The sequence below is a fragment of the Camelina sativa genome, chromosome 16 (genome assembly GCF_000633955.1).
Source record: "Camelina sativa cultivar DH55 chromosome 16, Cs, whole genome shotgun sequence".
In the NCBI taxonomy this organism is placed as follows: Eukaryota; Viridiplantae; Streptophyta; class Magnoliopsida; order Brassicales; family Brassicaceae; genus Camelina; species Camelina sativa.
The window spans coordinates 17,536,758-17,559,833 of record NC_025700.1 but is presented as its reverse complement, the minus strand read 5'-3'; the positions used below and the strand labels follow the sequence as shown (position 1 = coordinate 17,559,833).

At 34.7% G+C, this 23,076-nt stretch overlaps 4 protein-coding genes and 2 pseudogenes across 4 annotated transcripts; 5 read left to right on the top strand and 1 right to left on the bottom strand.

Moving 5' to 3' along the window:
- LOC109125003 (MLP-like protein 43) lies at positions 605-1,796 on the top strand. Its single transcript, XM_019238280.1, has 2 exons — positions 605-901; positions 1,228-1,796. The coding sequence occupies exons 1-2, from the start codon at positions 703-705 to the stop codon at positions 1,503-1,505; spliced, it is 477 nt and encodes a 158-aa protein (XP_019093825.1). The 5' UTR covers positions 605-702; the 3' UTR covers positions 1,506-1,796.
- Positions 3,323-4,214, top strand: LOC104750929 (MLP-like protein 31). Its single transcript, XM_010472789.1, has 2 exons — positions 3,323-3,634; positions 3,724-4,214. Exons 1-2 carry the CDS (start codon positions 3,433-3,435, stop codon positions 3,999-4,001), a joined length of 480 nt encoding a protein of 159 aa, XP_010471091.1. The 5' UTR covers positions 3,323-3,432; the 3' UTR covers positions 4,002-4,214.
- LOC104750930 lies at positions 4,450-7,610 on the top strand. The gene is made up of 8 exons (XM_010472791.2): positions 4,450-4,854; positions 5,091-5,332; positions 5,428-5,550; positions 5,627-5,743; positions 5,846-6,013; positions 6,194-6,335; positions 6,460-7,132; positions 7,206-7,610. The coding sequence occupies exons 1-7, from the start codon at positions 4,461-4,463 to the stop codon at positions 6,636-6,638; spliced, it is 1,365 nt and encodes a 454-aa protein (XP_010471093.1). The 5' UTR covers positions 4,450-4,460; the 3' UTR covers positions 6,639-7,132; positions 7,206-7,610.
- LOC109129409 lies at positions 10,295-11,682 on the top strand (annotated as a pseudogene).
- On the top strand, positions 12,167-14,028 carry LOC104750928 (annotated as a pseudogene).
- Positions 18,706-20,187, bottom strand: LOC109129522 (uncharacterized mitochondrial protein AtMg00810-like). The gene is made up of 3 exons (XM_019237784.1): positions 20,107-20,187; positions 19,916-20,020; positions 18,706-19,722 (listed from the first exon to the last, which is right to left on the bottom strand). Exons 1-3 carry the CDS (start codon positions 20,185-20,187, stop codon positions 18,706-18,708), a joined length of 1,203 nt encoding a protein of 400 aa, XP_019093329.1.

Sequence of the window (23,076 nt, the reverse complement as noted above, 5' to 3'; positions counted from 1 at the left end):
CATCTTCCTTTACTTCTTTTTCCAAGGGACAACATTTAAAATACAATACCGATCTAAAAGATGAAGTAAAGAGATAAAAAACAGCAGCTGAAGGAGTTACAATAGAAATTGAAGAGAAGACCGAGCAAGGACAATCGTGATCTTCATCATTAAGACGCAAATAGTTGCGAAGATGAATTATTATGATGGGGCCCTGGCTAAAGAAACTATTCATGATAAAACTATCTTTTCTATTTTAAATTTATTTTCATAAATTTTTATTTCAAATATAATCTCTTGTTGACATCTTCTCATATCATAGCTGTTATTTTTATAATATCATTTTAGTCGATTTGTGTTGACTTGAAGAGAAACTTGATACCGAAAGAAACAACATGAATTATGTGCTCGATCAATAATAGCAATATATAGATCACCGTGTGATCAACGCTTGGCAGGTTAAACATCAAATAAAGTATTGGACAGGTGAATTATTATGATGGAACCGTCAACTAATCATAATATTAATTTAAGGAACAAAAGAATGGGTCTATTCTTGAACACTTTTTTTTTTTTTTTTTTTTTTTTTTTTTTTTCTATTCTTCAATACTTGCTCACTCTTTCCTCCCTCTACAAATAGAAGCTAAAGAACTCAAGAAGAGAGACACATTCCTCTCCAAAAAGACCTTAGTTACATTTTCTTGAGATTATCTAGCAAAGATCATGGCAGAAGCATCTACTTTGGTGGGGACGCTGGAGACAGAAGTGGAGATCAAAGCTTCGGCTGGCAAGTTCCATCAAATGTTTGCTGAGAGGCCACACCATGTCTCCAAAGCAACTCCAGACAAAATTCATGGATGTGACCTGCACGAAGGGGACTGGGGCAAAGTCGGCTCTATCGTCATCTGGAACTATGTTATTGGCAAGTGAACCTATTACCTATATATATATATATATATATATATATATATATATATATATATATATANTCTTTCTTTTCACAACTATTGGATTTCAAATCAAAATTTCAAATTTTATTGCGAAAGATATCTATCGCTACATAAATTTCATAGTAACTAAGAATAATGCGTGGAAAAGAAATGGATCTCAAAAATTTATTAACAAGAAGATGACTACTATAATATGATTACATTATAAACAGATCTCATTTTTTTCTTTTGAAATAATAGTCATGTTGATTCGTAAAGCCAAATCTAGGGAAGTAAGATCTTAAAGCAATTGGTGCAGATGGAAAGGCAAGCATGGTGAAGGATAGGATTGAGGCTGTGGAGCCGGAGAAGAACTTGATCAAGTTCAAGGTTATAGAAGGTGATCTGATGGAAGAGTACAAGAGCTTTTTCGTCACAATCCAAGTGACCCCTAAGCATGGAGGGTCAGGGAGTGTGGTCCACTGGCACTTCGAGTATGAGAAAATAAACGAGGAGGTAGCTCATCCTGAGAATCTCCTTCAGTTTGCCGTCGGAATGTCCAAAGAAATCGATGAACATCTATTGACCGAAGAATAGAGGATTACGTACTCTTCATGTGTGTGTGTGCGAGTGCTAAGTACATCTACTTAATTAAGCACTTTTAAACTGCAATAAATAATGAGCAGTTATAATAATTGGTGTGTCGATCGCATGTGTGTAATGTATATGCATACTACTATACGGTCGAGTTGTGTTTGAAGTTTCTAATTTGAAGCAACGTGTAGTAGTACTATAACTATGCGGCTACTTCAAGTTTATATGTATACTACTATCCTCTTATCACTGAATGATAATAAAAGCAGTCCATATGTATGATGTATAACCCCATTTCTTATCCAAATTTCAAATTAATATAGAATTGGCCACGATGCTATTTACAAATTTTGTCTCCGTTATATTTATTTATCTGATTCGCTACGAAACTATTATAATCTAAAACCCATAATCTTCTTGAATCGAAACCAAACATAGATAAGTATCCTTACTTGTTTTGCACTTGGAAGTAGGAACCTTTCCTTTTGCAAGAGACACGGCCAGATAACCGATATATATTTTTCAACCTAGGTACACATCATACTATTGTTTATTTTATAAATTACAATTTCGAAGTAACGTGTATTCCTTTACAAAATATATGAGATCTGCTTGACTCAAAACAGGATATGATTTTTAGGAATTACTTGGGAATATAAAATAATCAATAATACAAGTATGTTTAGAGTTTTATAACCATCAGATGGGGACTAGTGGTTTTAGTTTCGGTGAGAGAGTCATTTTGTTGATCTAGGTCAAATCCATTATTTACGGTCCATTTGCAAATTTCAGGGATTTTATCTGTGGATATCGTTCTCCTAGAGATTAGTATTCGACCCTTCCACAAATTTAGGGATTTAATCTTAGTTAAAAAAAAAAAAAACTTTCAGGAAGCTTATCAACAAAAAAGACTATAATGATGAGATAATGATGACTAGTGTAATTGAATATTTAAAACCGTACCGTTTGTTTAATATGGATCCAGTCACATCCAATTCAAATTATACCAATCAAATAGCTATTCTTCAAAAATCCATCTCATGCTATCTTTAGAAATATCGAAGGGATACATTCATACATCAATACGTACTCTTAAATGAACCCATTTGTTCTAGTTTAAAAACCCTACCACGTCAGCTGATATTATTTTCGTAATGCTTTCCCACTAATGTTATTCCCTGAAAATATTTTGTTTGTCACGACCTACGAACCGTAAAACCTCTATAAATTAATAATGGTGGGACGAAGATATTTTATTAATTTATAATTATATTAATTTATTTATATTAGATAAATTAATAATTATTATTTTATATTGTAAATTAATAATTATTAATTTATAAATATATTTTTAATTGTTTATTTTTTTAAAATTATGAATTGAGACAATTTTTGCAAAATAAGATTATGAAATTAAAAAATATTATAGAAAAATTTTAACAATAAATTACAAATATTATAAATTAAATAATATTGTAAATTTTATGGTATTAGAATTGAATTTGAAATAATTAAAAAATATTATATCAATATATATATATATATATATATATGTAAATTTACATGATTATTAATTTATGATATTATTGGGACCATATTTTACATAAGGATTTCAAAAAAATTATTATCTTATTATCTTATCGAATTTTGTTATTTTTTACACTGTATTTGATATAGCTTTCGTTTATACATTAAAAATATATATTTCAAACAATTCAGGCTTATCAGTTAGCTACAGCCTACACGTGGACAAACGAGATCACATAAGAGAAAGAACAAATCAAAATATTATTAACAATGAAATTTAGACTTATTCTCGGTTTATACATTCCTCTATATAAAGGGTCAAAAGAGCTCAGAGGAGAAACCATTCACTCTCAAAACTCAAAACCCTAAGAGACATTTACAAAATCAGTGGTAATTATAAAAAATGGCCGAAGAGGCATCTAGTTTGGTTGGGATCCTTGAGACAACGGTTGAGCTAAAGTGTTCGGCGGAGAAATTCCATGACATGCTTGTCGGGAGACCACACCATGTCTCCAATGCAACTCCAACCAACATTCAGGGTGCTGAGCTGCACGAAGGCGAAATGGGCCAAGTTGGTGCCGTCATCTTATGGAATTACGTTCATGGCAAGTCAACTTTATATATCTTTGTTTTTATATAGGATTCATTTGGGTTCCAAGTCATAATCGAGTATGTGAATGTTAATTTGGTGCAGATGGCGAGGCAAAAGTAGTGAAAGAGAGGATCGAGTCAGTAGATCCAGAGAACAATCGAGTTACCTACAAGGTGATAGAGGGTGATTTATTGAAAGAGTACTCGAATTTCGTGGTCACCTTGCAAGTGACCCCTAAGGAAGGAGAACCTGGAAGCGTTGCACACTGGCACTTTGATTACGAGAAAATTAACGAAGAAGTGGCTCATCCAGAAACTCTCCTACAGTTGGCTGTTGAAGTCTCTAAAGAGATGGATGAACATCTCTTATCCGAGGACTAAAGGAAGACGTGTGTGTGTGTTGGGACTGTGTGATGTCAAACACATCTGCCATATTTAGCCTTTGGAACTGTTATAAATAATGAGATGTGTCCCGAGTTTGCGTGAGAAACATACGTTGATCAGATATGTTTTCAGGCTTCAGCCTTTCACTTTGTGTATGCTAATAATATATCTCGACGTTGGTTGATAATAAAAAGCATATAGCATTGAACTTTGATGAAATCTCCATGTTAAATAAAAGTACTATAGTCGTATTATATAGGAACCGGGTCAGGCCGGCATTGAAATAACCGGACAATTTCAAAAGAAAACAACGGTTTGGTTTTCTATGATAAAACAACACGTGGACAAGCAAGTAAAATAGTAAACGTGGCATTGTCTTACTGGCGGCAGTAACAATATCTTTAGATATTATTTAGAGTTGACTGCGACGCGATGGTCAGGACAAAAGAGAAAGCTATGCACAATGTTCTTTTAGATCTTTCGTCTTCCATGGCGGTAATCAAGTTCGTAGCTTCTCCGTCCTACTCGTTATTTTCACTCAAACGGGCTCTTCACGAACCTTTCTCTTTCAGCAACTCTTATCCTTCATCATCCTCGTCTCGAATCACGAATGCTTCTAAAAGACCGGGTAATTTGGAAACTCATGGGTCTGATCGTGTCAATTACGAGAAAAAACGGGTTGCTTTGATCCCTTGTTCGCTCTCTTCCACCGAGATTGTCCCTCAAAAGAAGAAACTACCCCTAAATTTCAAATCTTTGTTCGGTCAACGAGCTCTGTGGCGAAAGATCTTGTTTGATTCTACTAAATTTAGAAGTATCATTCTTCTGAATGCCATTACAATCGTTTATGGTAAGCTCAAAGCGTTTCTACTACGTTTTTGTGTGTGCGTAGTTGTTTGAATCGTTGCCTAGTTTCAAAGTTTCAGTCTTTGATCTTTGTTCTGTCTTTGCGCTTAAACCTTATGAGAACAAATTGTGTCTCCGATTTGGGTTGATTGAAGATATAGTAGGAACTTGGGGTTTGTTTGTTTATTGAATGTGGAAGTTTATAAGTTTTGATCTGTTGTTGACATGTTATGTTTGTAGCTAGTAACATTGCAGTTGTTAAAGAGGTTGAAGAGATCATGGATCCTGCAGCTTTTAGTGTTGTGAGATTTGTTGTGGCTGCGCTTCCGTTTACTCCTTTTGTTGTACGGTCTTTGAGTGATGTGAAGACGCGTAATTCAGGGATTGAGTTAGGTTTCTGGGTTAGCTTAGGGTATTTAATGCAAGCCATTGGTCTTCTAACATCTGATGCTGGGCGTGCATCATTTATTTCCATTTTCACTGTGAGTTGTGTGTGATCAGTTCTGAAAAATTCTATAAGTATGAGTGAGTCTTGAAGGTAAATTAATTATCTTTTTGCCTCTGATGAATGTTACAGATAATTGTGGTTCCGTTGCTTGATGGTATGCTTGGAGCTATAATACCTGCACGGACGTGGTTTGGAGCTTTAATGTCTATCTTGGGAGTCTGGATGCTGGAATCTAGTGGCTCTTCTCCATGTGTAAGTGCTAGTTGATCCTTGACAAGTGAAGTTTTCTTGTTTTCAGGATTTTGACTAAGTAGCTACATTTGTTCAGATTGGTGACTTGTTCAATTTCTTAAGCGCTGTGTTCTTCGGAGTTCATATGCTAAGGACAGAACATATCTCACGAACTACAACTAAGGACAAGTTCTTGCCCCTTCTAGGCTATGAGGTCAGAAAAAGCTTTCTGCTTTATATAGTTCAATTGTGCTTGTGATGATCTGCTATTATGGTTTAACGAAGCTGTATGCATGTGTATGCCATCTTTACTCAGACATGTGTCGTTGCTCTCTTTTCGATGGTGTGGTATTTTGGTGGAACATGGTCTACTGTCTTGCAAGATTATGATCCATCTTCCTGGACATGGGACTCATCTTGGGAATGTATGGTTGCGTTTCCATGGATACCTGCGCTGTACACTGGTGTTTGTCTGTGGATAGAGGTACATAAGGTTTTCTCGCTTTCTCCTCTAATTTATCTTTCTAGTGTTTAAATTTAATCATATGTTGATGCATAAGGCACATATTAATAAAAACATAAATGAACTTTAGCAGTTATTAATGTGTTGTATATATTGGTTTCATTTTGGTGATTTTACATTCAATTTTTTCTGTCTATGCAGATGACTGCCATGTGTGATGTATCCGCTAAAGACACCGCTGTGATATATGGTTTGGAGCCTCTTTGGGGTGCGGGGTTTGCATGGTTCATCCTTGGTGAGAGGTGGGGCACAGCTGGTTGGATTGGAGCCGCCCTTGTGCTAGGTAATCTAACTTTAAGAATTCGACCATCTGGTTCTTTATTCATTTTCTAGATGCTAGTAGTTGAGTAGGTAAGTAAAATGATTGGATAGGCTCCGGCTGATGATAATTTTCTGATCCTCTGCAGGTGGCAGCCTAACTGTACAGTTGTTTGGCTCATCACCGCCACCAAAAAAACCCCTAGAAGGTGAAGAGAGCAGAGAAGAAATTGATTGTGCAGCTGCTTCCAGAAAGCAAGGGCGCTTCTCGACCTCACCTATAGTGGTTATATCGCTAAAAGACACGTCTAAACTATTGGAGAAGTGAAACAAGACTCTTCCAGTAGTGACTTATACAAGTCTCAAGAGGCGAGCCTTAGTGTTACCCTGAGGCTTGGAATGTGAATTAATGTAAAGTTCTGTCACAGTTGTGAGATATATAATCATCTTCAGAAGACCTAATTTTTTGGTGGAGATTCAGATTCTTGGTGATGAGTCTTGTATGTGAAGAGAACAAAGAACCTAGTAATATAAGCTGGCGTAAATGCTAAGCATGGTACAGATTCTATATCTTCCTCCAACAGACTTTACTTATACAAGCAGAGCTACACATAGACCAAAAGATCAACAACAGAGAAGTGATGGCTCAGATTGCGAAATCCATGATAGAAGTGGAGATCAAAGTTTCAGCTGATAAGATATTCCAAGCTATCAAGGCTACTTCGCGCAGTGTACCAAAATTATCTCCACAGAAAATACTTAGCGTGGAGGAACAAGTTGGTGATGACTGTAAAGGCACCAAGAATTGGACTTTGTCTGTTGGTAAGAAACAAAAGTTACTTGCGTCTAGTAAGCTACTCTCTGTATCAATCTGATTTCATTGTTTGTGTTACAGATGGAAAAGTAGAGAAGATAAAAGAGAGTAGAGATAGATGAAGCGAACAAATCGATGACCGTGTTTGTGTTCGATGGAGATGTGATGGACAACTACAGTAGCTTTAAGTGTAATCTTCAGATCATACCAAAGCTACATGGAAAAAGTATAGCTAGATGAAGCTGGGAATATGAGAAGCTTAACTCAGAGTCTCCAGCTCCTAACAAATACATGGATTTTGCAGTCTATCTCACTAAAGATATTGAATCTAATCTTCTCAAAACATAGAGACTTTAGATGTAATATATAGTATTGCTTTGTTTGATATTACAACGGTTTGCTTCTTTTAAGCCATGTATGAATTGTTGTTTGTACGAAAACATCGGGGATGTGATTTGTCGTTATAACTATGTGTTTATCATCTCACTCTTTTTATTTGTGTTGTGGGCTTTCTATTTGAAACAATAGAGCCTTGTAACCCTTTTATTTTCATGCATTTTTATAAAAATCTTTTTAGCAAAGAATGTTTTCTCTTGTTTGTTTGCTGTTTTTTAAAAGGTTCTTGTAACAAGTTGTAACACTGTTTATAATGTCACTCTTTTGGCTTGTGTGATAATGATTTACGTGGTGATAAGCTAACATTAACACTGTTTATAATGTCAGTCGAAGATGTGTAAATAAGCGGTGAAAACCTAACATTAATATATAAAAAGTGGATACTGGATACCAAAATCCAAAATCTAAAACTGCTTTTACCAAAAAAGTATAACATAATTATAAGATAAACTGCAGGTCCACAATGATGATAATTGTAACGCCCGCAAACCAAAACTCTGCGTTTTGGGGTGGGTGTCGATCGACACTCATGTGGTGTCGGTCGACACCACTTATTCTGGTTCGATCAGATCGATTTAATTATCGATTTGAACCGGTTTGGTTTAGGAAAAACCATTGAATCAAACTATTTAGGTGTTTTGTCGCAGAAGAGGGTTTTGGCAAGTTCTGTTTGTCGCCATTCTCTTGTTTTTGAGAGAAAAGAGAGAAAAACCTTGTTCTTGAGATTTTGGTGATTTTTGAGAAGATTGTTGGCTGTTCTTGGGAGATTTGAGGCCAAAGGGGAGATAGAAGCTTGCTAGGAGGGTTGGATTCGTTGCTATTGGTCTGAATCTTCGTGCAAAGAGGTGAGTGCATGACCATGGCTAATCTAAGCCCTTGATTTCTTTGTTCTTGCTTGTTTGTTGTTGTTTTTGTGTGTTTTCTTGTTGGGGATTGGATTGTACAGGTTCCTAATGATGTTTCCGGCATGGGTTTTGAGTATTGGATGATTTGGAGGAGATTGGGAAGCCAGATTCGACTCTCGGCTTGCAGTTGCAGGTGGAGTGTCGATCGACACCAGCAAAAATGGGCATCGATCGACACTGTGGGGTAGTGTCGGTCGACACCAATGCCAGTGTTGGTCGACACTAGGCTGGTGTCGGTCGACACCTCCCTTCCAGTGTGACGATGTTCGTTTTCCTGGTTTGTGTGTTTTGTTTGTTGATTGTTTGGAACATTGGAGTCATTGTTGCTTGTGTGTATAACCCAGTAGATGAGAGGATTACCTCACTGAGTATCAAATATTCATGCATCTCAATTTGTGTTTGTGGTGCAGGTAAAGGCAAAGTGTGATCGTGGAATCAAAGCAATGAAGAGGAAGATGTTCTAGGGACTCGATTGGATGTTGTCTGGCGTTGCTAGGTTGCTAGAGTTGGTCTTTAGAACTTGCTAGGTGCCGGTTCCTTGTTTTCCTGTTATTTGACATTGAAATGGTTAGGATTGGATATTGGTTATTCTATATTGGATTATTATTGGTTATTTAATTGGTATTATTATTCCGTTGTTGTTTTGTGATTGTGGTTAGGTGGCTAATGGATATGGGACCACTAATCGTAGTTAATTATTATTATTATTATTTAAAAAAAACGGTCACATCGTTTTAATAATTATGAAATTGTTACCTAATATGACAATGATTATAATTGAAAATACAAATCAAATATCTGATTGTGACGATTACCAAATACTTTGTCAAATTGTCTGTCGATTTCATCAGGTAATAATATATAATTAAGATAATTGATGGCTTTTTTTCTTAATTAAAAGTACTAAAAAAAACTTTTTCAAATTGCCTGTCACGTCACCAGGTATATAATTGTGTGTGTGTGTTGTTGATGTAGAATGAAATGACATTTTAATTTTATATTCAAATTTTTGTTTTTGTTTCATTGTGCAAGAGACACGGCCAGATTATAAACAGTAGTTTCAACATACATTTCAAACTTTGTTTATCTATCATTTAAAATTATGAAATAACGTGTATTCCATTTCACTTTACAAAAGATATGATCTTTATAGGGTTGGAAAAAAACAAAAAAGATATGATAAGAGATTTATAAAATATCGAATAATATACTTGAACGAATTGGTTCAGGATTTATGACATCTTAATCATATTATTTTAGTTTATCTTCTTAAAGCTCATGAAGTGACTGCCTTCTCACTAATGCAGTAATGCTAATGCTACATTGCTACTCATTCAAAATATTTTGAATGACACGACACGTGCTACGAACTATATTTTATATAGCCTTTAGATTCTACATTTATAAAATACTTCCTCTATTTCAAAATATAAGCAACGCAGATTAAGAAATAACCACTTTAAAAAAGTTTAACCAATTATAAACAAAACTGTATAAAATAAATAATAATAAAATATTAAAATGATCTAAAAGTTACCTAAAAAGTTGAAAACATCCTACATTAAGAAACAAAGAAAAACCTCTAAAACATTTTATATTATGAAATGGAGGGAGTAAAGTATTAGATAGTTCAGATTTATCAGTACTCCACCGCAGATGGGTATAACGTGATCATATAGAAGAAATTGAAGAATTGATCAAAATATTATTAGTAAATTATGATACAATCTTGGTATATCGGTGTCCTCATTCCTCTATATTATATATAGACTATATGTAAAAGAAGCTAAAGAGCTCAGAAGGGAACCAAAATATCTTCAAAACTCAAAACCCTAAGAGACACTTGCAAATTAGCGTGGGAGATCAAGAATGGCGGAAGAAGCTACTAGTTTGGTTGGGATCCTTGAGACAACCGTGGAGCTCAAATCTTCGACGGAGAAGTTTCATGACATGTTTGTTGGGAGACCACACAACATATCTGATGCATCTCCATCCAACATTCAGGGGTGTGAGCTGTACAAAATGACTAAATTACTTTTTTTTGAGCGAAAACAAAAATGTTCAGTTACCAAAATCGAAAAAAAAATTTCGCCAAAAAATAAAAAAATTTGCTGCTAAAATCGAAAAATATTCCCGCCAAAATTACGAAATTTGATTTTTCCGTCAACAAAATTGAAATTAATACTTTTAAAAAACTTTATAAAAACCTTGTAAACGCTTTTAAAACCTTTTAAAAACCTCATAAAACTTTGTAAACGCTTTTACAAGGTTTTTAAAAGGTGTTTAAAAAGTTTTTAAAAGGTTTTTTTATAAGGTTTTTATAAGGTATTTACAAAGTTTTTACAAGGTTTTATAAGACTTTTATAAGGTTTTTAAATCGTTTAAAACCTTATAAAAGCCTTATAAGTTTTTTTTGGCGGAATTTTTTTTTGAATTTGTTTGGCGGGAAAATATGTCGGAAATTTTTTTGGCGGAAAAATTTTGTTTTTCATTTTATTGATTTAAAGATTTTTCATGTGAGGATAAAATGGTCATTATAAATTAAAGGAGGGCAAAAATGAAAATGACCAAAAAATGGTATTTTTGAAAAGGGATAAATCAAAAAGAGTATTTCTAACAAATTCTCATTATCTTATGCATCGTTTTACCAAGTTTGAAAACTGTCATTTTTGATCGTTAAAATTGACACGTGTCACGATCTGATGAGTTACTAACTTTGATATATCGTTAAAATATGTTTCACAATCTGATGAGTTATTAATTTAGATATTTAATCGTTAAAACTGACAAATATCACGATCTGGTGAGTTTTTAACTTTATCTTTGATCGTTAATACTAATATATGTCATGATATGATGAGTTACTAACTTTGAGAACCAAGATTTATATAATAAGATATCACTATAGTTCTAGCTCTTCAAATGTAAGATTTCTGATTATTTCAAATCTATAAATATATGTCAACGTTAATTTGGTCAGATGGAGAGGCAAAAGTATTGAAAGAGAGGATCGAGTCAATAAATCCGGAGAACAATCGGGCGACGTACAAGGTCTTAGAAGGTGATCTGATGAAAGAGTACAAGAGTTTTGTGGTCACCTTCCAAGTGACCCCTAAAAAGGAGAACCTGGAAGTATTGCACATTGGCATTTTGAGTATGAGAAAATCAACGAGGAGGTGGCTCACCATGAAACTCTCATCCAGTTTGCAATCGGAGTTTCCAACGAGATGGATGAACATCTCTTTTCCGAAGAATAGAGGAAGAATCTTCATATATGTGTGTGTTTGTGCGTGTATGCGCTCTATAAATTAGTCTTTGAAATTGCAATAAATAAAGACAAAGGAGTATATTAGTTTGCCCAAAGACAAAAGGAGTGAGTGTGTCATGAGTGTTTGTATACTACCGTGTTATGTTTGAAATTTGTTACATTTTGAGTTTTGAGTAACTTGGCTATTCGAAATTTCAGCTAAGTTCTATGGACTACAATCCAAAATTCCAAATCATAGGTATATAACAAATGACAATACACTAGTAAGCATATTCTTTATACTATATATTACAAGTCAGATTAGTTGTGCCAATTTTTACATAAGGCAATAAAATCCAACTAAAAAATCAAAATTGAACTAATGTGATATAACAAGTGGCTACAGCCTACAAGTGATTAAATGGCCTCAGTAATTGCTAAGAATTGATAGCCACTCATAGTCACTACAGCTGTTCATCGGATAAGGGTCCCCTCTTCGACTCGATCTATAACTAGCGAGAATACATAATGAACTCTTCCTCTAAATATTCATCGGAAGAAAAATCGATTTCGAGAAAAGGTAAGTCTCATGTTGAGTTTATTACTTTTCTTTCTTTAGTTTTATGTGGAAGCAAGTTTTCAAATCTTTTGTGTGCCCCAATCCTCTATTAGTTAAGACACATCGAAACAAAAATTTATTTCTTTAGGATACATAAAATACTGTTGCAGATATGTTTTTAAAATTTTAAGGAGTGTTATTGATTTTGAAAACTTTATTGTTATTCAATTTTGAATTATAAAAGACTCTACTAAAATAATGTATTATTGGTTAAGTTGTTTACAATCATTATAAGTTATTTATTACTGAATCGATGATTGTAGAAATTCATTCTAAATCATGCGTTATTAGTTATTAGATTATGAAATACTTTAACTAACTTTCAATTATATTAAAGCTTAGTGTTTGGTTGATTGACTGTAAATTTTTTTGCTCATTTGAAAGAACTTTTCCAGACTTCAAAATAGTTAATTTAAAATATACGTGAATGGTGAATCTGTGAAATCTTTATTAAACTCTCTAACTATTTTTCAAATTCTGTAAATTATAATCATCATAATTCTACATTAATCAAAATTCATATAACACCCCTTTAGAAAAAGGTATTTCTAACAGTTCTATGATTAGTACTTAGTAGTTAGGAGTAACTAACCACATAATTTTCAATTAATAATAACACAAACCCTATACTCAGCAAATCGGAGGTACTACGAAGAATGGCTGCCGTGGTGAAAACCGAGGTTTCTAGTTTGGTGGGGAAGCTTGAGACAGACATGGAGATCAAAGCTTCGGCTGATAAGTTCCTTAACATCTTCTCCGAAAGACCACACCATGTCTCCACAGCATCTCCGCTACACATTCAACACTGTGAACTGCATGAAGGCGAATGGGGGAAAGTTGGCACTGTCGTCATCTGGGACTACGTTCATGGCAAGTCATATTTATATACTTTTTTTTTTAATGATAATCGGTGCATACTGAACTGATATTAATTAAGACTAAATACGAATTATGCATCTGTCTAAATAGGTAATGTCAAAAACGTGTCTAGCTAGTTGATTTTAGACTTTCTCTAAACCACTTTCACTTTTTAGAAATTATAACTAGAGAATTATAAACCGTGAAAGTTATCCTTGATATAGATCCACGACTGTAATATCATCATTTGCAAACCTAATATGTCTTTAAACTGGTATTCGGATTGATTAATCATATAAATAAAGTGTTAACTAATTGATTTAGATGGGGTTGCAAAGAAGGCGAAGGAGAGGATCGAAGCGTTGGAGCCGGAGAAGAACTTGATCACGTTCAGGGTCTTGAAGGTGATCTGATGAAAGAGTACAAAAGCTTTGTGATAACAATCCAGGGGACTCCTAAGCATGATGGGCCTGGAAGTATTGTGCACTGGCACCTTGAGTATGAAAAAATTAGCGAGGAGGTTGCTCACCCTGAGACTCTTCTTCAATTCTGTGTCGATATGTCCAAAGGGATCGATGAATATATCTCGACCGAATAAGTGGAAACTGCTCTTCGTGTGGCTCTGTAAGTGTGTACGTCTTAAGCATGTCTATCTAAAGCTAGAACGTACGTCAAACTGCAGTAAATTATGAGCCGTGACCGAGTTTGGGTAAGATATATATTTTGGTGTGTGTGTGTTTTTGTATGCAATAAATAATGAGCTGTGCTCCATATATGTACAAGTCATGTTATGAAATCGATACACCTTAAAAAAATATGTGTATTATTTGTTATTAATAGAACTATGAAGCATATAATATAAAAAAAAAATTTTCAATTTTTGCTAAGGAGATAATATTTGGCGTGCTATCTATTGACATCTATAATTATTTATTCTTTAAACTTAATTAACTATAATTATTTTTAATTTGGACTTAATTAAATTAACTCTAAATCCATAAAAAAAACAAAAACAAAATCTTTGACATTTTTTTCCTCTCTTCTTGAATCGGAAACATATGCAGCCTTTAGATATCTAGAGCCACCATATATTAATCTGTGGTTAGATTCATCCTGGAATTATATGTAAATGGTCAATGTCAAATTGGCTGCATGATTGTGTTATTCATGCATCTTTCCTTTGTATCTTAGTTCCAAGATCAAATGGTTAAAAGCAAATTGTAAAACATGTTTACCTTAGAATGTAGGAAAAATAGAAAATAATATTATGAAAATCACATGTTATAAAAACATAATGAGAATATAAAATATAGTCTAAATTACATAATTATACATTTATTTAATATTAGTTTTTATTTTGATGCAAAATAAAGAATGTGTTTTCATATATTTACAATTAAATCTGAGGAAAAGAAATAATTGTTTATTTGATTTTTAAAAGATTTTAATGTATAATGATATAATAAAATATAATTAAAATAGATAATGATTTAATTAAGTTTAAAAGGAATTACACATGTGATAAAGAGATATGCCAAGTGTCGGATTCTTATAATAAGATTTTGGAGAAAATCTTACTATATTATGTCGTCTAATAATAAAGTAAGGTTTTCTTATGACAAGCTCCAAAAAAAATTTATTTGACGCTCTCTTCATATAAGAAAATATATTTATATATGTATTTATTGCATATTTGTAACCTCTCACCTTTCATATTGTTTATGTGACTGCTATAACAATGAATTTGCCATATGCTCTCAATAGTGTTAGTGTTGCAGCGGGATAAAATACAAAAGTAATATTGAGTATCAATGGATCTCAAGGAGGATAATTGTACCTCAAATTCTATTGTTGTCAGGATATCAATGGATTCACGATTAACAAAGAAATCAAAGACTTTCTTTGAGAATGCTCTTATCAAAAACTCTTTAATTTATTAATTAAAAAACAATCTCCTTCATACAATAGGCCGTGAATAGACTATTTATAATAAAACATACTAAAACCATAGAATATTCTAGAACAATAATTATTAATTAATTAAAATATGACAATAATAGATATTTGGAAATATTCTAATATCTTGCTGCATCAAATAGGAAGACACATATCTTACTAACCCTTATCTCTCAAATCTCAAATCTCATATAATTTTTATAATTAACTAACATTATCTTAACTTAATACTTATATCATTATTATATGTTTAAAATGACCTAATTTTTTTTTAATTTTATGCATAAAAGAAAATTTTCTAATTTATATCATCTAAAATTGTCTTCATTCCTATATTTGTAGATGTCAAAGGGATGATGATAGAAGACCTTTAATTGGTCCAAACGAAAGCGACATAAGAAAAATATGGTGAATGCTCAATATATCTTGAAAATCTAAAGAAACAAAACCATAAACATTTTATTATGCAATCACAAATTCCAAATATATTACAAACTTCCCATATTTGTAGAACACAATTATTCTAAGCTTTAATATATTTTATTATTAATAAAGCATCATGATCCAATAATATATTATAATATATTTTAATATATTTTATTATTATTACTTATTCGAGAGAGAACAAGTCAAAACTATGATAGATTGTGTTATATATGATGGTATGAGTTTACTCCTTCAACACATAATTTATAACTCACTAGAAGATATCTATTTTTAATACTATATATAAACAAGAAACTCAGGTAATACAAAAAAAAACTTACAAACAAAAAAATGATCAGTATGCACAAGACACCATCACACCAGAGATCGAGTTCCGTTCTCTACGAATATAGTAGGGATTAGGTTAATGGAACAACCTGTTGTGGTCCAATGGTTGACAAAAAATAATAATAATAATCAGTATATATTAAAAGTACAAAAATAGTCAGTATATATTAAAAATTACAAAAATAATTATTACAAAGTAAACATTCCTTTGGTATGCACCCGTTTGTAGTTTCACTTTTTAAGTTTAATAATACTGGAGGACTTTGTCTCCCCTTTCCTTACCAAAAAAAAAATAGATAAAACTTAAAAATATCTAAATTACAAAAAGTTCAAAAACAATGTAAACTAAACTCGCGCCTACTAAGGAATGTTTACTTATATATGATATGCGATTGCATAATCTCCTTGTCATGAGTGTTTACCGTGTTATGTTTGAAAGTTGTTACTTTTGAGTAACAACATATAGCTATTCGAAATTTCAGCTAAGTTTTATGGACTTACAAACAATCCACATAAATTTCAGCTATCCATCGATATTGTTTATATTATATGATCTATTTCAAGTCAGATTGGTTGCGCCAATTTTATATCAGATCGATTTTATTTCATGTCGACTAGATAAAACCATGTTTAGTGTCGTAGTCCATTATGTTGGTTATTTATTCCTCTCGTTACTCCAAGTCTCTTTGTATAGTAGAGTCATTAAATAATTTTAATATATATTAATTGGATGGTTTATGGTTTTCATTAATTTCTTAACTATTGCAAAAATAATTAGCTAAGGGAGAATTTCAAAAGTATCCCATTTTTAAAACCTTATCAAAAACACTTCTAATAATTTGGGATATACTCAAATAAGTGTGTACCCTCGTAATAGCATATACAAACTACCTTTATACGTATATAAAATCTTATAAATACTTTATATTTTTTTTATAAGTACCTTGTAAAACATTTTAAAATACCTTGTAAAACGCTATAAAATCTTACAAACATTTGAATCGAGTCTCCAAGTAATAGTTATCATGGAAGAGTACTTTCTAAGCCTTATAAAACATTATAAAATTTTCAGATTTAATGAGAGGTATTTTAAAATTACCAGCTAAAATAGACATTTCTTAAAAGAGACACACTAAAAGGGGTACAAGATAATTCAAAAACTCTATCCAATTGGTTCTAAGGATTTATAAGATATTTATAAAATTTTATAAAGCTTTATAGGATATTTATAATTAAGGTTTTACAAGATATTTATAAGGTATTTATATTTATAAAGTTTTACACACGTATAAAAATTTTGTATGTTTTTTTTACTACATAAATATTTATTCAAATATCTCTATTATGGATATACGGACCCCACAAATAATCATTTTAAATTGATGAATTTGTGGTTAATTACATTTAATTACTAAAAAGTAATCTTCAATTAGTTACATGATTATGTTGCATGGAAACTCTTTTTGAGGTATGTTTCCCGTTGCCGAAATGTTTCGGAAACAGAAACTCGTGGAAACTCGGAAACAAGATACAAAAACACGATTCCTACAAATTTATGTTTGGAAATACGATGGAAACTCCATTTCTGTTTTGGAAACACGACGAAAACCTTTTTTTAGTTTAAAACTTAATAAATAAATAATTTGCAAATATAAAACTTTATAATAGATATCAAACTATTAAAAATTTATATTTTGAAGCTTTGTTGTTTGAAGCTTTTTGATATGATTTTTATGTTTAGTGTTTTATTATATATTTATATATATCTACAAATATATATATATATATATATATATATATATATATATATATATATATATATATATATATNCCATACGTTTCCAAAACGTTTCCGTTTCCTAAGTTTAGAAAACAAAATCGTTTCCCATTTCCGAAACGTTTCGCTTCCGCATATTCGTTTCCGTTTCCATGCAACCTAGATTTTAAATAAAGATTACACAAGAGTAATATATATATATAACAAAAGTTAAAACAATCATTTTGTGCTATTAATATGACTAAAATTATGAAAAATAATCCTTATATATATAATAAATATCTAAGAAATATGAATGTTATTTGAAATTGGACAAAATTGTATTTAATGAAATTTATTAGTCTACTACAAAACAGAAAATAAATTATTATCAAATATTAAATGTAAAGGTAAAAAAACAAAAATTTAAGAACTATTTTTTTATTTTGTTTTAAATGTCGAGTTCGCACGTCAATTTGACGATACTGAAACGCCGAAACAACGAGTGAACGTAACTTTTATACAATATTCGCTAGTGTCATTTTCTTTTCAATGGTTTGGTAAAAGTTAGATTTCTGGTTGAAATTCTAACATAAATGTTTAAAATATATATTAACCACTAATCGAAAGTAGCGTCAGGAATCATAGTTATGACTAGATCGTTTTATATATGAACAATGCATATAACAGTTTAACACACACACACACACAAAAACACAAAAAAACAATGCATTTGTAATCAAGTAATTATAATAAAAAAAAACCCTAGTTTCCTGAATAAAACTTTTTAACTTCTTCAACAGTATCTCAAACTTTACTCTACAAAGAGATACTAAATAACTCATAAGGAACTCACTCCTCTCTCAAAACCCTATACTCAGGAATTAAGATAAACAAATCGAAGGTACAAAGAATGGAAGCCGTGTTAAACTTGAAATGGTTTATGTAAGGAAAGACTTAATTGTATTGATCATAAGGTTACACTATATATACTCATGTACATAAGAGTTTTATACAATACTTAATTACACATTTAGCCTTAGTTATACTTCTCTACTCTATACGCCCCTTCAAGATGGAGGCAGTTTCTTGACGCCAATTTTGAAATTTAACTCTGTGAAACGCGGTGGCGGAAGTGGTTTAGTAAGAGCATCGGCGAGTTGGTCATCACCCGAAATGTGAGCTACCCGAAGTGTACCAGACTGAACGTTTTCCCGAACGAAATGATAGTCGAGGGCGACGTGTTTCATCTTGGAATGAAAAACAGGATTAGCACAAAGGTATGTTGCTCCAATATTGTCACAGTATATTACCGGAGCCAGTGGAAGATCAATACCCAACTCAGTCAACAATGAGCATATCCATTTAAGTTCCGATGCTGTGTTAGCGACTGCTCGGTATTCAGCCTCAGTCGACGATCGAGAGACACTTCGCTGTTTCTTTGACGACAAAAACACCGGACTGCCACCAAAGTATATGATATAAGCATTGGTGGACACATAGTTTGCTTTATCTCGACCCCAATCAACATCAGAAAATGCATGGATAGTAAGAGGAGCATCACGACGCAGAAAGATACCGTGTGATCTCGTTCCAGCAAGATACCGTAACACTCTCTTCACAGCTTGCCAATGTAGATTGGTAGGTCGATGCATAAACTGTGAAAGGCGATTAACCGGGAAGGCAATATCCAGTCTTGTGAACGCGAGGTACTGCAGACTACCAACTACCATCCGATATTCTTTCGCATCAGCCAGTGGTGTACCAGACAGAACCGTGAGCTGAGAGGAAGAAGACATTGGGGTCAGAACAGGTTTAGCATCCTGCATGTTAGTTTTGGCCAGAAGATCAGGGATGTACTTTCTTTGCATCAAATGAAGTCCGGAAGATGTGCGTGTTGCTTCTATACCCAAGAAGTAACTTAAAGGACCAAGGTCCTTAAGCGAGAAACGACGAGCAAGAGATGAGTGAAAAGCACGTACCAGAGACGCAGGACCAGTGATGATAATATCATCCACATAAACAAGAACATACACATGTGAAGTACCGTGTTTGAAAATAAACAAGTTGTTGTCCCCAACCGAGGTCTTGTAACCAGAGTCAAGAAGGAACCGTCATAGTTCTTGGTACCAAACACGTGGTGCTTGTTTCAACCCATAGAGAGCTTTCCGCAAAAGACATACGTGATGTGGGCGATCACGATCAACAAAACCTGGTGGTTGAGATACATTCACCTCCTCCTCTAATGTACCTTGTAAAAAAAGCATTATTGATATCAACCTGTTGAATCATCCAATCCTTCTTAACGGCAATCTCCAAAACAAGTTGAATCGTAGTGGATTTAATTACTTGACTGAAGGTCTCGGAATAATCAATCCCATTTTCCTGATTGAACCCACGAGCAACCAATCTAGCCTTGTATTTAGCAATCGATCCATCCGGGTTGTATTTTAGTTTAAAGATCCACTTACAGGTGATAACATTCTGAATCGTGTGGGAGGTGTGAGATCCCAAGAATGTTCCCGGAGCTGAGCATTGATCTCCTCGACCATAGCAGCTCGCTAGTTTGGATCCCGAAGTGCAGCCGCGACCGTTGTCGGAATGGACGGTGTGGTGACAGCAGCAAGACTGTACTTGGGATTTGGTTTGTGAATATTGTTTTTGGATCGTGTGCGCATAGAGTGAGGTATCGGAGGCGCAGGTTGCAGTGGCAACGGAGCAACCGACGGTGTGGAGGTTGCAGAGGAGTCCGATCGGACGATAACGTGTTAACCGAAGATGGACTTATCGGATTTGGTGATTGACTTGATGGGCCTGACGAAATTGGGCCTTGGGAAGAGGATGATTGAGTTGGGCCTATAGAAGCCCGTATGGAGGAGTCATCGTGAGCCCTTTTGGTTCGTGTCTCGTGATCCAGATCAACAGAAGTCGACGACGACGACCGCAGGACAGACGGAGACAAAGTCTGAGAAGCCATTGGCGAGGAAGATGATGAAGCTGGATCCGCAGAGGAGTCAGGATGAGGGTCATTACACGGGGGTGAGTCCGACGAGCCACTGAAGAAGTCGGAGACAAGGAAACAGGGGGCTGCGACACCAGAATCGAAATCGATGGAGAAGGAGACGGCAAGACTGGTGAGGAAACCATCGTGGACAGTGGAGTCGCAGAGAGTGGGAAACGATTTTCAACAAACCTCACATGACGCGATGTGTAGAGCCTCGTATTAGCAGTATCGACACAGAGATAAGCACTCTGTGTGAGTGAGTAACCGAGAAACACACACGGTGTCGAGCGAGGCTCGAGTTTGTTGTTCCGATATGGACGTAGCCAGGGATAACACTCACAGCCAAAGACCCGCAGTTTGAGATAATTCGGATATGTGCGAAACAACTTGTGGTACGGTGAGTCACCGCCGATAATATCTGTGGGCATTCGGTTTATGAGATAAACTGCCGTAGCAAAAGCGTACGACCAATAACTTTGAGGAACAAAGGCATGACTGAGCATAGCAAGACCTGTTTCGACAACATCTCGATGTTTTCTCTCCGAAATACCATTGTGCTCAGGCGTATGAGGTGGCGTGGTGAAGTGAGAGATACCGTGTGACGATAGAAACATACGCAGGGCAATGAACTCACCACCATTTTTAGAGTACAATGTTCTTATCCGCATTTGAAACCGATTCTCAACCAAAGCTTTAAAAGCAATGAAAACATCTTTGACTTGGGACTTGAGTTTTAATGGGTAAAGCCATGTATATCTGGTCTAATGATCAACCAAAATAAGATAATACTTGAAGTTTTCAGAAGAAGTGATTGGAGAGGACCAAACATCTATATAAATGTATTCAAGTGGTTGAGTAGAGGAGATTGTATTTGAAGAAAAAGGGAGTTTGTGACCCTTATTGATAAGACAATCTGAACAAGATAATTGTTTTTGTGTGGATGAAGATAGAGGTAATGAAAACTTAGAAACAAGAGTGTTTAAAACAGATAACGAGGGGTGCCCAAGTCGAAGATGCCAAGATGAGAGGTCGGTTTTTGATGTCACGGACATTGATGGTATCACGATCAACAGGCCACTCATATAGTCCATTCTTGGTTCTGCCTTGGAGTAATCGGACCCCCGTGCTCAGATCCCTCACCTGAAAGTAAGCAGGATAGAATTCCACAAAAACCTTATGAGCATTACACAAACGATAGATGGATATAAGATTCTTGCACAGATCATGAACATATAGAACATCTTTTAAAGCAAGAGAACTAGATGGTGTAGGGAGTAAGGCGGAACCCGTATGTGTGATCTTTAAACCAGAACCATCTGCAATCTGAACCTCTTCACCACCAGAGTATGGTTGATGTAGTGCAAGGTTGGATAGATCAGAGGTAAGGTGATGAGTGGCACCGCTATCCATTACCCAATTTGCCGAGTTGTACGTGGGGACAACAGCAACGTTAGCATGAGGAGTCCCATGCGAACCAGGAGACAGAGAGTAGCCGCCACCAGTAGGTTGAAAACCGCGAGCAGAGGCGGATAACTGAGAGCACCGCCGGGCACTGTGACCAAAGACACCGCATAACTGACAGCGACCCTGGTAACCTCTACCTTGACCATTGCGGGAGAAGGCGGAGGAACTACCACGAGAAGAAGAGCGTTGATAACGGGAGTTGTTGTTGGCATGACCATATGGCTTGTTGAAAACAGCATTTGCCGTGACAGGCACGACAGAGGAGATGGATGCATTGGATTGAATCTTCAGCTCAAAGTTAATAAGCTTTTCATGAATCGCAGCCATGGTGGGAGGAGTATCACGACCCTCGATTTGATCAATGATCGATTTGTAATCGTCGGTTAGACCACCAAGAAGATATTCAATCTGTTCCTCATGTTCATATGGTTTACCGAGTGCAGCAAGTTGATCAAAACGAGACACTAAGCCTTGAACATAGTCATCAATCGTTCGAGTACCTTTTCGCCACTGTTTGATCTGTTCCCGTAGTTGTTTGATATGACCCCAATTTGGTTTGGCATATGTGGCAGAGAGAAGACTCCAAATCTAGGTTGTAGTGGAGGCCTTAGATAGGATTGGCTGAAGCTCAACAGATATCGCACCGAGAAGACTAGCCACAAGAAGCTGATCTTGACGTACCCAGAATTCATACGCCAGATTAGGAGCCGATACATCGGCAACAAGGACGGTTGATTCCGGAGCTGCGGAAGTACCGTCGAGGAACCCCGCAAGACCGTAACCAGCAAGTAATGCACGGACCTGGCGGTTCTACATCAGAAAGTTAGAAGCAGTAAGCTTTGTAACATTTGCCATGTTAATGTTGTGGAGAGCATTTGGAGAAGAAGTGTTGATGACATCAGAGGAAGCCATGGCTCAAGATCTGAGAAAGAAGAAGGTAGAAGAGAAGAAAGGAGGAATGAGAAGAGCGGCG